Raw genomic sequence first — 11358 nt, forward strand, 5'->3', positions numbered from 1 at the left:
GGGCATGGTGGCGCATGCCTGTAGTCCCAGCTACTCGGGAGGCTGAGGCAGGAGGATCGCTTGAGCCCAGGAGTTTGAGGTTGCTGTGAGCTAGGCTGACGCCACGGCACTCACTCAAGCCTGGGCAACAAGTGAGACTCTGTTTCAAAAAAAAAAAAGATAATTTGAGTTCACTGTGTGACCTATCTCACCTACATTGCAAGCTTAGACGGCATCATGAAGTCCCAGCACCCAGGACAAGGGTAGTGAGGAGCCCACTCTGTGTGGGGTCTGTTCACAGCTGAATTATCTTGCCCCAGCCTCCTGAACCCCTCCTGAACCCCAGGTCCTCAAATTCAAACTGACAAATTCAAGTTTTGACCTGGAGAAGAATAGCTAGAATAAATAGTAAGGGAGCATGAAAAGACGCTCAAATAATGATTGAAAGATGCAGAATAGCTAGGAAAAGAAAAAAAAATTAGGGAAGAATATAATAGTGATCTTCTTAAGGGTTTTTTGTATAAAGGTCCCGGTTCATACAGATATATTCCTTATTGACTCCAAATATCAAAGGGCACCGGATGCCTGTTGCAGAAATGTATACTTTACCCTAATGCACGAAAGAATTTTAAAAATATTAGAGTGGTCCAGAGGTGGAATGAGGTGTGTGTCCGTGTGAGCTCTTGAGCTCCACGTGGCTGGAAGCAGCTGGGAGAGAGCAGGTGGTGGGTGACCCAGCATGGGGTGTTGGAAAGGGAACTCTCCAGTCTAGACTGTGACTGTGGTGCTTCCCAGCATGGAGATTCTACTTCTCCGGGACTCATTCGTTTTAGCCTCCCCTTCCATTTCTGCTTCCCCCTCCCCCCAATTCTTTTATCTCCCCTCTCTCCGATGCTTGGTTGGTGGGTGCCGCACAGGACTTGGTAGGGCAGGTGCTTGTTGGTGCGACACGCACTCCAGTGTTTCCCATGCAGGGCAGCGGGGACTGCTCTGTCTCTCCGTGGCATGGGACAGTGGTGCTCATCCCCGCCGTGCCCTGAGCCTGGCTGAGTAAACACCTTAAGTTCGGCACATCAGGACTGCACTTTAAGGAAACACTGCGGGGAAGCCGCTGCAATCCCATCGTCATCTCTTGTGCTTTCTTCGCAGGGAAAGTCCTGGTCAGCAGCGAAATGGGCGTCAGCCGGTCGGCAGTGCTGGTGGTGGCCTACCTGATGATCTTCCACAACATGGCTGTCCTGGAGGCCTTGATGACCGTGCGCAGGAAGCGCGCCATCTACCCCAACGACGGCTTCCTGAAGCAGCTGCGGGAGCTGAACGAGCAGCTGATGGAGGAGAGGGAGGAGGAGGAGGAAGAAGGGGGCACAGAGGAGGCGGAGGAGGGCGAGGAGGCGGGGAGCACGCTCAGGGCCACAGTGCGCACCCTGACGGTGGAGGAGGAGGACGACGTCACCAGCCACCTGAGTGGCTCCTCCTTGGGGACGGCCAGCCAGGCCTCCAAGCCCGGCACTCTCATTGACGAGGAGGAGGAGCAGAAACTGCATGAGGAGTGGAAGGAGGGGCAGGGCCTCCCCACGGGCAGGGTCCCCCGGGGTGCAGAGGACAGGCGCTCACCCACCTCCAGCCAGGCTGGGGAGGAGCTCGAGGACGAGGACGTGGAGAGGGTCATCCGGGAGTGGCAGAGCCGGAATGAGCGCTACCAAGCGGAAGGGCACCGGCGGTGGGGGAGGGAGGAGGAGGAGGAGGAGGGCGAGGCCAGCTCCTGGGTGGGGAGGAGGCGGAGGCACACCCTGAGCGAGAGCAGCGCGGCGGAGAGCGAGAGCAGCCGCGACATCCGGGCCCTGAAGCAGCAGCTGGAGAAGAGCGCGCAGAGCCGCGCTGGGCGGCGCCGCTCCGACTCTGTGTCCACGCAGAGCACCTGGGACGCGTGGAACGAGAGGCTGCTGGAGATTGAGAAGGAGGCCTCGAGCAGGTACCGCTCCAAGAGCAGGAGGGAGGAGGAGGAGGAGGAGGAGGCGAGCTCAGAGGCAGGGAGCAGGGCGGGAGAGGATGACAAGGAGAGCGTGTGCTCCGAGGCCAGCTCCTTCTATAACTTCTGCAGCAGGAACAAGGACAAGCTCACTGCCCTGGAAAGGTGGAAGATCAAGAGAATCCAGTTCGGATTTCACAAGAAAGACTTGGAAGCAGGAGACAGCAGCAGCGAGCTTGGAGCCGAGGAGGCGGCGGGGGAGAAGCAGCCCTCTGATGCCGGCCTCACGGCCTACCAGGCCTGGAAGCTCAAGCACCAGAAGAAGATAGGCAGCGAGAACAAGGAGGAGGTGGTGGGGCTCAGCAAGGGGGAGGACTCTGCCTTGGCCAAGAAGAGGCAGCGGAGGCTGGAGCTGCTGGAGAGGAGCAGGCAGACGCTGGAGGAGAGCCAGTCCCTGGCAGGCTGGGAGGCGGGCAGCGCGGCCGCCAGCTCGAGCATCTGCCTGTCTGCATTCTGGTCTGCAGCCCTCTCTGCCAGTGCTGATGGGGACACGGCGTCGGTACTCAGCACCCAGAGCAGCCGCTCCCGTCTGTCTCAGGCCACAAGCAACACAAGGGCATGCCCAGCCTCCCCCCTGCCTAACCTGCCAGTGGGGCCCTGCGACGCGGTTTCCATTGCCAGTATCCAGAACTGGATCGCCCATGTCGTCAGCGAGACTCTCGCTCAGAAGCAAAATGAAATGCTGCTGCTGTCCCGCTCCCCATCCGCTGCAGGCGTGAAGGCAGCGCCAGCGGCCGGCTGCCTGGGGGATGACCAGGTCTCCACGCTCAGTGGACAGAGCAGCTCGTCCCTGGGCGGCTGCCTGCTGCCTCAGAGCCAGGCCAGACCCAGCGGCGACTCGCAGTCTGTGCTGTCCGCCCACTCCACGCTGAGCTCGAGGGCAGAAGGCACCGGGAGCAGGGTGAGGGGGACCAGCAAGCCCATCTACAGCCTCTTTGCCGACCATGTGGACCTAAGGGAGCTCGGCCAGAAGGAGAGGGAGATGCAAACGGAGCTGAGGGAGAAGATGTTCGAGTGCAAAATGGAGAAGCTGGCCTCAGACAACAAGCGCAGCTCCCTTTTCAAGAAGAAGAAGAAGGCCAAGGAAGATGAGGAAAATGGCATGGATGACAGGGACGAGGACACTGACAGTGCCATAGGGAGCTTCAGGTATTCTTCCCGCAGTAATTCCCAAAAACCTGAAACAGACACCTCCTCCTCCCTGGCTGTCTGTGATCACTATGCAAGTGGCAGCAGAGCTGGCAAAGAGACGGATAGCAGTATTAATAAGTGGCTCAGTGGCCTCAGGACAGAGGAAAAATCTCCTCCCCCAAGTGATTGGTCTGGAAGCTCCAGGGGGAAATACACCAGATCTTCCCTGCTCCGGGAGACGGAGTCTAAATCATCCAGTTATAAGTTCTCCAAATCCCAGTCAGAAGAACAGGACACCTCCTCCTACCACGAGGCAAATGGCAACTCTGTAAGAAGCACTTCGAGGTTCTCTTCTTCTTCCACCAGGGAGGGCAGAGAGACGCACAAGTTCTCCAGGTCCAAGTTCAGTGAGACCTCAAGCTCCCGAGAGGAGAGCCCAGAGCCCTACTTCTTCCGCCGGACCCCCGAGCCCTCCGAACGGGAGGAGTCCCCGGAGCCACAGCGCCCACATTGGGACAGGGACAGGGACACGGAAGACGTGGAAGAGTCATCCAAGTCAGACTTCTCTGAATTTGGAGCCAAGAGGAAATTCACCCAGAGCTTTATGAGGTCTGAAGAGGAGGGAGAGAAAGAGAGGACGGCAAACAGAGAAGAAGGGAGGTTTGCCTCTGGGCGGAGGTCGCAGTACCGCAGAAGCACTGACAGGGAGGAAGAGGAAGAGATGGACGACGAAGCCATCATCGCTGCTTGGAGACGCCGGCAAGAAGAAACCAGGACTAAGCTGCAGAGAAGGAGGGAGGATTGAGCCAGGGAGTGGCTGAGAACACTGGAGGACTTAGCACAGGGCTCAGGGCATGTGTTGCCACCACCCGCCAAGGGATGAGGAGGCAGAGGGCATCTTCCAGAGGGGCAGAGCTGAAAGGAGAGGTACCAAGCAAAAGGGCGCTGGAGGTGGAGGTGGAGGTGGAGGAGGCGGGAGGAGAGCCATCCACACGAAGCCCCAGTGCCACCGACTGACTCCATTTTCTCTTGCCCAGTGCCCTCTACGCTTCCATCTTTCACCTAATGTATTTGATAGTGCTCATCCCACACCAGCGAGGGGAGCTTGAGAAAGCACTGCAGTTAGTTGGAGACTCCGTCTTATATCTGGAAAGCCCATGAATGCGGGGCATGGTTCTGTTTGTGGAGTAATGAGACCCAGGAAATCTATCCTGTGGCAAGTCTGACCTCTCCTGGCAAGGCTCAGTTCTGGCTGTTTCTTTCTACTGTTTTGGATCTCCATTAAATTGGTATGTTGTCAAATATTTCTTCTTCCTTCTGGTCACTTTTAGCTCTTTGAGTATTATGGGATACCCACTTAAAAAGACACAAATGGGTTATCACGAGCCAGCCTCACCTTGTTCCACAAAAGCTGTGCCTCCAGGCAATATCACCGTCATCTCATTATAAAAAATAATAATCAAGTATTTAGCCTCAGTGCAGCACGAGACTGCATTAGGAAAGCCCTTGAGAGTGACAGAGGGAACTAGAGAACGAGAGTGAGTTTTATTGTGGTGCGAGTGGCAAGATATAGAGAGAGGGTCCCTCTGGAATGACAGAAAAACAAAAACAGACCATGGGGAGCGGATTAAAAAAGCTCAATTCAAGGAGATGGAAACATACTTTTATATTAATAAAATCTAGCGGCCATCCTTGCTTTTTATTCCCTGGCAGATCGTTGGATAATTTAGCGAACAGTGCACTTGATTCTTCCCTGCACTCTGGAGGAGCTAGGCTAGTGAGAATTCTTTACCCTTTGTTCCCAAGGCATTTCTGCCCCTAAAACACAGGTTGAGTTGCTGACGCAAGCAGCACCATACAACAGTCATTGATGGACTGGTTTCTGCAGCTCCTTTCAAGCTACAGCACCTTGCAGGATTTGAAAACAGGCATGTGCCATGCAGGGGTCTGAGATGTCTCGATCAATCGAAAAATTCAAAAAAAAAAAAAAAAAGAAAAATTCAATTCGGGAGACGCAGCTGGAGAGGAAATGATTAATGGGAGGAAGAAGAGTAAGGAAGAATCCACAATGGGACAAAGAGTAAGTAATAATCGTCATTTTCCCTACAAACGGAGATCCATGGGACGTGGAGATGATGCAACCTTCCCATGGAGATTAGCTCAGCATCACACGTTCTAAAGAGCACAAAGGTAAATACACCAAGGCAAAGGGGAGCTGACATGAAAGCAAGCTCAGAATTGCATGTAGTTGCTGTCAAAGCAACTGCATGAGTTTGCTTGCTTTTCCTCCACTGCTTTCGCCACGGTTCAGTTGCTAATGGTAGTACTCTCCCCTCCACCGACTGACAGGGAACAAGAGGCCTTGAAAAAAGTAGTGCTCAGGCTTTGTCCCAGTTGCCCCTGTCCTCCTTCCTTTTTTCATCTTTAGTTGGTCTCGGCCCCTAGTCTCCAACGCTTGATGGGTCATTCTCACCATGCGAAGCAGTGCATCGGCTGGGGTGGTGGGACCCGCCTGTAGTCCCAGCCACTTGGGAGGCTGAGGCAGGAGGACCGCTTGAGCCCAGGAGTTGGAATCCAGCCTGGGCAACATAGTGAGACTCCAGCTCTTAAGAAAAAAAAAAAAAATTATCCTACTATATCCCACAGCAAGAAGGCTGGCTGTGGCCCATTTTACCTTCCTTCTGGGAGAACTCAAGGCTTCCTTTCTCATTTCACTTTTATGGGGAAGGTTCTGATATAGGCATAATCAACAGAGTACCTACTCTAGAAGGCTGATCTGGAAGGAAGAATGAGAATGCCGAACCATAAGCAGCCAATTAGCTTAGGTCCCCATACATGTTGGATTTTTTTTTTTTTTTTTTTACTATAACTAACAAAATATAAAAATTGATCTCACTCATGTCAAGGTAAAATTTTTAAACCATTCGTAGTCACAAGAAAAAAATTTTAAACCATTCGTAGTCAATCCCAACTCATACTCCCCGGAATGAATGTTGAACAAACACATAAAGCATATTGGTTTGAAGAGTTGCCCTGGTCTTTCTCCAGCCCTGGATGTGAGCCTGGGGAAACAGGCTGGGAGACCACCCGTTCTGCTCTCAGTTGAGCTGTCAGGCTTAGAGGGGCAATAATGGCCCCAGGGCCCACATGTAGCCCAGCTTGGCTCACCAGAAGAAACCAGATATCATCAGGGCCAAACCCTAGAGAAATACCTTTGCTTTCTGTGTGTCCAAGCATAGCTGCCCCAGGATCCTGTACTCGGGGTGGTGTCTGTCTGAGAATTCCGGATCCTGAATTCAGCTACTTTCCTGAAGTCTAGGGTATATTTTGGGAAAGCACATTGATAGAAAATGTACATGGTTTATGATGAGTTTAAAGAAATGTTTGGGATTTGAAGTGTGAGGCATCCCAAGTGTGACTTCTGAATTATACCTAACCTAGGATAAGAGGTTGTAATCCGGCCTGCCAGTCTCTGAATGACATTAAGAGGTATATGTCAGTAAAAGTCCCCACGGAAAACACATGGCACCCCCAAAACGGTGACCAACAAAAATTTAATGCAAAGACTACTTACAGAGGCACAGGCAGGGTTAAGGGAGCCCCGAGGGAATAATAAAACACCCAGAGGTTAGCACCAGTGAGAAACTGATGCCACCCTAGGACTGAAGGGACAAAGTGAGGGAGCTTTTCCAGAGTCCAGCAAGAGCCAGGACATGCAGAGGGGCCGCCTGGCAGAGGAGTGGGGGGAATAAATGCCCCAACCCCTCCTCCTCCTGGGTTTTGGTTTCATGCTAGTCATTTCCATTGGCCAAACCTAGCTGGAAGCCGGTGGGTAGGAGAGCCTAGTAGGCTGGAGAAGGACGGGAAGTGGATTAGAAGAGGCAAACAGAGAACTAGCAGCAGCACAAATGTTAACATGTGTAAGTGGAAAGGCCATCTCCATAGAGTCCTAAACGACCGAAAACACTGTACACCGAACACAAACTGACCCACGCTTAAGAATTAATTAACAATTGGAATAGAGTTTCCAATATATAAAACCAACTACTAGAGTCAGTGACATTGTTTTACAGGGGGAAAAAAAAAAGAAGAGGAGACAGATCTGCATCTATGGCCTTTGTCCACTCTTGAGTCATGCAGCATTCCCTAGGAGAGAGACCAGAGCACAGAAAGGGGCCCAGCAAGAGTGAAAATCCTGCACAGAATCCTGAGGTGGGGGTTGGGGAGAGACAGAGAGAGGAAGAAAACAAATGTTTTTGTCCTCATCCAAAGTAAGGCCCTGGAGAGAGAATGGAAGTGTGGGGGCTGTGAAGAAACCAGGTGTACCAGGTAGCATCCCAGTAAGACACAGAGGCCACTCCCAAATTAGGGTAATTCAAGCAGAGAGTTTCATAAAGGAGCTATTTACAAAGGTGTGGTCTTGGTGCAGGGAAACCACAAGGCACAGTGCACACCCCAGGGCTAATGGCACTCCCAGGCCTGAGGAGACAAGGGGAGGGAGCTATTACTGGACCCTGGAGACAGAGGGGGCTGTCGGGGGAGGCGGGTGCCAGTCTTATAAGAGCCGAGGCCTCTGGTCTAGGGAGCCAGCCTGACAGGACCCCACAGGGCAGGAGCCGGAGGATGCAGCCTCTCTTACTCCAGTCTCCTGCCCTCCCCACAGGTCAAATCCAGCCCGAACCCATAGGGAAGCGAGTTGATGCTCACAGTCTGTTTGGTCAGACCCATGGGGCATGGGATAGGGTGGGGAGAAGGATGGGTGCAGATCTGGAAGGGCAAATGGAAGGTATCCAACACCAAGGGCAAATTTTCAGTCCAGGGCATCAGTTACCCTGTGACATATTGTTGATGCTGGGTTATGAAGACCCTACTCTTTGCGTGCTTGGAATATTAGCAGAAAAGGGAATATGGATTTCTCTGGACTCTTGAAACTTATCCCTGGTGTTGCTTGGAAGAATTATTAACCCATGACAATTAAATAACCAGTTCTTGTCACAACCTGCCTGAAAGCATGCTCCACAGAGCTGCCCTGTGAGAAGAGTCTTGACTACAAATCTATACCTGTTCTTAGGAACATCCACGCTTCCGGGTTTTGATTCGAGGTTCGTGTTTTAAAGCATCATCCATTCCACGTCCACCGTGGCGAGTCTTTCCTCAGCTCCAGTTGCTCTGCAGGATGTCTGCCACCTGTCCTAGGTGCCAGCCTGGAACCCTCCACCCCACACATACATGTGCACAAACACGCACAAGTGACTTTCATTAAAACGTATTTTAAGTCGTATCATTTCCCAAAATACCTGCCAAATTTAGACTAAGCCTATCCAGCCATTTTTGCTTGTGGAGACAATTAACAACATCCTGTAATTGTATTCTTATAGGTTCCAGACGCACCAATAGTCACGTTTGGACGCTATGGTATTGTAGCATCTGTGAGAAGGTTCACATAGGGATCCGCTGAGACAGCGGCCGGGCATCCCGCTGCCGGCCTTTTAGCCTGGATCCGGAGTGGCCACAGCCCCTCAGAGCAGGGGCAGATCCACTTGGTTGAAGCTTCAACTGCCTTTAGGCTCCTGAAGGCAGGAGCTAGATTCACCTTCAGTGGCAACCAAGGCAGTGGCCTCAGCTATTCAATTCAATTTAGCTCAGCTTGATAAACGTTGCCTGAATGCCAGCCTCCTCCTAACACTGCACCAGGGCCTTGTGCTGTCAAGAGAACATGCCCTGTGAAGCAGTGGAAGGCAGAGACCATCTCAAGTAACAGAAAGGCCCATGTCTGTCATGAGACTTGAAGTGCTTAGGACAGTGGAAGTGCTTGGGACAATGCCTGGCACAGTAAGCTATCTTTGCCATCCTCCATTGCATTGTAAGCTATTTAATCTTGTTTTAAAAGCATGGAAGCATTGATTAGCTAATGAATCCTTCATGGATCATATTTAGAACCCAAAGAAGTCAATTTGTTTCTGTTTAGTTTCAGAGTAATCTTTTTCCTTTTTTTTTTTTTTTTTTCCCTGATGCGTGAGCAAGATGGTTAGGGTGTGATGGGAGACAGTATGTCACAGGATACTCAAGGTTGGAGGGAATTCCGTGCATCTTTGGGAGGTGCAACAGTTTAGCCAACTGCTTGGGAGAGCAGCCCCCGTTTCACCCCCACTGACTGCTGGGTCAGAGTTACTGAAAGCATTTCTCTCTAATCCACGAAGATGCTGCAAGTGCTTCTATATAGCCCAGTTTTGACAAATGTCCACGCCCTCCAAGGCAGAGCAGAGGCTGGGGTGGCGGGGAAGGGAGAGGAAAGGAAAGCAGCTTCAAAGGCTGTCACGGTAGTAATTGGTGCCCTGCTCTGTGCCATGCCAGCTACAACCAGCCTGCTGTGACCTCATTCACATGAAGCTGCTAAGAACTGTTCTGGGGAAACCAGGCATTCCTCAAAGGAACACAGAGTAACTGAAACCCCTGCGGCAAGCAAAAGGGCAGACAGCAGGCATGACTCACTACCCTTTGCAGGACATTGAGAACATGTAGCTTAAATGGATCATTGCCTTATTAACGTTTCTCAAACACAAATGCAAAGCAAACAAGCTCTCAAACAGAAAGACAATGCAAGTGGCTTCCTGCTCCCAGCCCTGGTGGCCCCAGAGAGGGACATAGTAAGCAAGGCCCCCAGAGTCTGATCACTCTTCCTTTTGGAATTCCATCGGGAAGGCTGATTGACTACCATTCAGCCAAGTTCCATTCAACTCTGCTGACCAATACAACTCTGCAAAGCAGGTATTATTACCCCATTTTAGAGAACGGAAAATTTAGATTTAGAGGGGTGCTATGGTCTGAACGTTTGTGTTCCCCTCCAAAATTCGTATTTTGAAACCTAATCCTGAATGCAATACTATTAAGAGGTGGAGACTTAAGAAGGAGGAGATTAGGTCATGAGGGCTCCCCGTTTATGGATGCAATTAGTGCCCCCATTAAAGAGACCCCAGAGAGCTTGTTTGTCCCTTCTGTGAGGACATAGTAGGAAGATGCCATTTGAAAAGCAGAGAGTGAGCTCTTGCCAGACACCAAATCTACTAGAGCCTTGATCTTGGACTTCCCAGCCTCCAGAACTGTGAACAATACGTTTCTATTATTTATAAATTACCCACTCTATGGTATTTTGTTATAACAGCCTGAATGTACTAAGACAGGGGATTAAGTAATGTGCCCAGAGTCATATAATAAGTAGGGAAGCAAGGATTTGGACCTAGCTATGTCTGATTTTAAAGCCACTTTTTCTATCACACCATGTTGCCTTTTAAAAGATCTATGCCCAGGGAGAGATTAAAACGGCAATTGCAGAGAAATCTGGAATCTGAGTACAGGGCTGCTGATGGATTGGCCATCCAGAAGATACAGTTCCTGAACAAAGCCCTGCTCGAGTTGGCCTTCCTGCATCCTCCATGTTAGCCGTCTCACTAATAAACAGTCCTGTGCAAAAGAGTGCCGGGAAGATGACAAGCAGGGAGCCCCAGGGACTGCTCTTAAATAGGAGCTTTACTTAAAGGACAGGATGTTCAAAGAGGTTAAGATTTCTGTGCACTCTCTCTTCCTGACTCCCGGGAGAGAAGCTTTCATTCCGGGGAGTCACAATATTTGTGTGTCTTTCAGACAGCTTTCTCTCTGTAAAGCTGCACGGCGGCGCAGGTAGTTATGTGGCTCTCGATTCATCACAAAGGCTGCTGGGGGGTGGGGGAGGCAGAAAAGGCAGAGAGCTGGAGGAGGGGAGTTTCAGCAGGGTTTTTCTGGGCCGAGGCAGGATCTGTCCCCAGATCTATTTTGGGGTATGTGTTTGCCTGTGTATGTGTGAGAGAGACAGAGATGTTAGAGAAGTCCCTTATCCTCACAGCAGCTCTCAAACAAAGAAAATCTAACAGATATGTACTAAAATATATTAATTAATAAACAATGATTTGAGACCCACCATGAAAGAGCTCCCTTGCTGGCTTCATTCATTCACTCCTTGCATTTGACAAGCATTCATGGCGTATTTACTGTGGGACAAGAATTGTTCTGGGTGCTGGAAATGCCAAGAGGACTGAAACCCTGTGTCTTCCTCTGATGGGTTTGAATGCAAGTCCAGTGAGTTCTCTGACAAAGGAAGGCACTCCAAGGCCAGAGGCTTCCTCGGTTTGAAATCACAGCGTGACACTCACTCCTTTGAGTTAAAGCCCCAGCTACTGTGTGTG

General features: G+C 51.1%; 1 protein-coding gene across 5 annotated transcripts in view; it reads left to right on the forward strand.

The window, feature by feature from the left end:
- STYXL2 (serine/threonine/tyrosine interacting like 2) overlaps window positions 1-10871 on the forward strand; it is a 37769-nt gene extending 26898 nt beyond the window's left edge. For 4 of the 5 annotated variants that reach the window (XM_012745312.3, XM_012745313.3, XM_012745311.3 and 1 more), the window contains one exon: window positions 1129-10871. In XM_012745312.3, the coding sequence (XP_012600766.2) occupies window positions 1129-3944 (2816 nt within the window). In that variant the 3' untranslated portion in view covers window positions 3945-10871. The remainder of the gene's footprint in view (window positions 1-1128) is intronic. The other variant, XM_012745314.3, reaches the window with a different exon arrangement.
- The last annotated feature ends 487 nt before the right edge of the window (window positions 10872-11358 follow it).

Source organism: Microcebus murinus, chromosome 2, assembly GCF_040939455.1.
Source record: "Microcebus murinus isolate Inina chromosome 2, M.murinus_Inina_mat1.0, whole genome shotgun sequence".
Lineage (NCBI taxonomy): Eukaryota > Metazoa > Chordata > Mammalia > Primates > Cheirogaleidae > Microcebus > Microcebus murinus.